The 1,552-nt window shown below is 33.8% G+C and overlaps 1 protein-coding gene across 1 annotated transcript; it reads right to left on the bottom strand.

The window, feature by feature from the left end:
* Positions 1 to 1,158: 1,158 nt before the first annotated feature.
* On the bottom strand, positions 1,159 to 1,513 carry JH06_5489 (hypothetical protein; the record flags this gene model as incomplete). Its single annotated transcript, XM_014669253.1, has 2 exons — positions 1,159 to 1,469; positions 1,498 to 1,513. The coding sequence occupies 2 exons, from the start codon at positions 1,511 to 1,513 to the stop codon at positions 1,159 to 1,161; spliced, it is 327 nt and encodes a 108-aa protein (XP_014524739.1).
* Between the last annotated feature and the right edge of the window lie 39 nt (positions 1,514 to 1,552).

The following is a 1,552-nucleotide window of genomic DNA, read 5'->3' as shown; positions in this document are numbered from 1 at the left end:
TAATAACCATCCAATGGATATGGACTAAGATGTTGTCCATAGTTTTGAATCATTGTATAGAGTAGTTTATCATCAATGATAAATGGATTTGGTATATGATTAGAATATGTTGTTTGATAGTTTGTGAATAGGTGACTTATCATTTCTGAAATATATCATTAGGAAATCTCATACTGTTTATTAATCTCAAAATCTTTCACGCATAATCTACTTGTATGTGTATTGTTGCTAATTTGGAATCTGGATTCTATTTCACTTCCAGAATCAGAAATGGTTATTGGTTGAAAACTACCAATTCAGATAAGTCAATCTCTAGATCTATTAGCAGTAATATAGTTAACCATTTGGAATCCAATATCGATAGTTCACATTCTTGACAGTTGTCTTATGTCCTTGTTCTATTGTACTCACATCTCAAGAAATAAATGATTAACTGTTTCTAAGAACATTTCAGGTCAATTCATTTACAGGAAGGAGATCTGTAGGTATCACCTTGTGAATACATATCAGATGCATTTCCTACTCCCATTGAATTCAATTTGATGATACTAGTGTAATTCTTTGATGTATGGATGTTATTTGTTACAACATAACAATACTACAGGATCTCTCTTCGAGTCTATTCTTTGGAACTCCCTTATCAAAAACATTCAAGCTCTTTCTAACCTATTTGACTATTAGAGTGTTTCTGTATTCAATATCACATTCCTTTCATCACTCTCTTTACAAACAAACAATACATTCCTTCTTCCATGAACTATCCTCTAGATCTGTGATTCTAGTGAATGAAAATGCTTTCAATCTAATAGTTGCTTCATAAGAGAGGATTTAGTATTCAATGTATTCAGCAACACTCTCAATGGGTCTAATAATCAATGATAAGGATGGAATAATCAGTGGTGCTGAGTTAACAGTATCTGATTCTGTTGGCACAATCAAGTAGAACCAAATCGTTATTCTTATCTTCATTGTAAAGGTAATATCAAAAGCAGTGATATTTGTCATCACTGATGATAGTACTCTTGCTAGTATTATCCTTTGTATACTTCTATGTATGTGACAATGAAATGAGAAGAACATTCCTTATTGTGTTCCTTCTTTAGAGACAACTATTTCACTAGATCACGATTATCAACAATCAATCTTCCGTTTCTACAATTAAACTTTCACCTGTTTCGCAGAAACCTTTGATACTATCTTGGTAGACTTCACAGACTTCTTTCCTTTCACTCCTCCTATAGCCTTTACCTTCTTTCCTCCTACTGCTTTCGCCTTCTTTCTAATTCTCATCATGAAGAATATAACAACAATAATAATCATTATCACAACCAATACAATCATAATCAGAATCGGAACAGACACACAGAATCCAGTAGCCTTCTGCCATTCTCCATCTTCACTTCCTAACACACAAGCACGCTTCTGAGTACCCACATAACTTCCTTGAGAAGCGCATTCATATTCAGCCACTTCACCAACATTCGTTACAGGAAACACTCCTTCTGCAACACATCGTCCCTTTCGTATCTGAATTGATAAAGTGGCTTGTGTA

This window comes from Blastocystis sp. subtype 4 (genome assembly GCF_000743755.1).
Source record: "Blastocystis sp. subtype 4 strain WR1 chromosome Unknown seqid_0799, whole genome shotgun sequence".
Taxonomy (NCBI): Eukaryota; class Bigyra; order Opalinata; family Blastocystidae; genus Blastocystis; species Blastocystis sp. subtype 4.
Note: the sequence above shows the minus strand (reverse complement) of the source record. Positions and strands in the feature narration are given on the sequence as shown.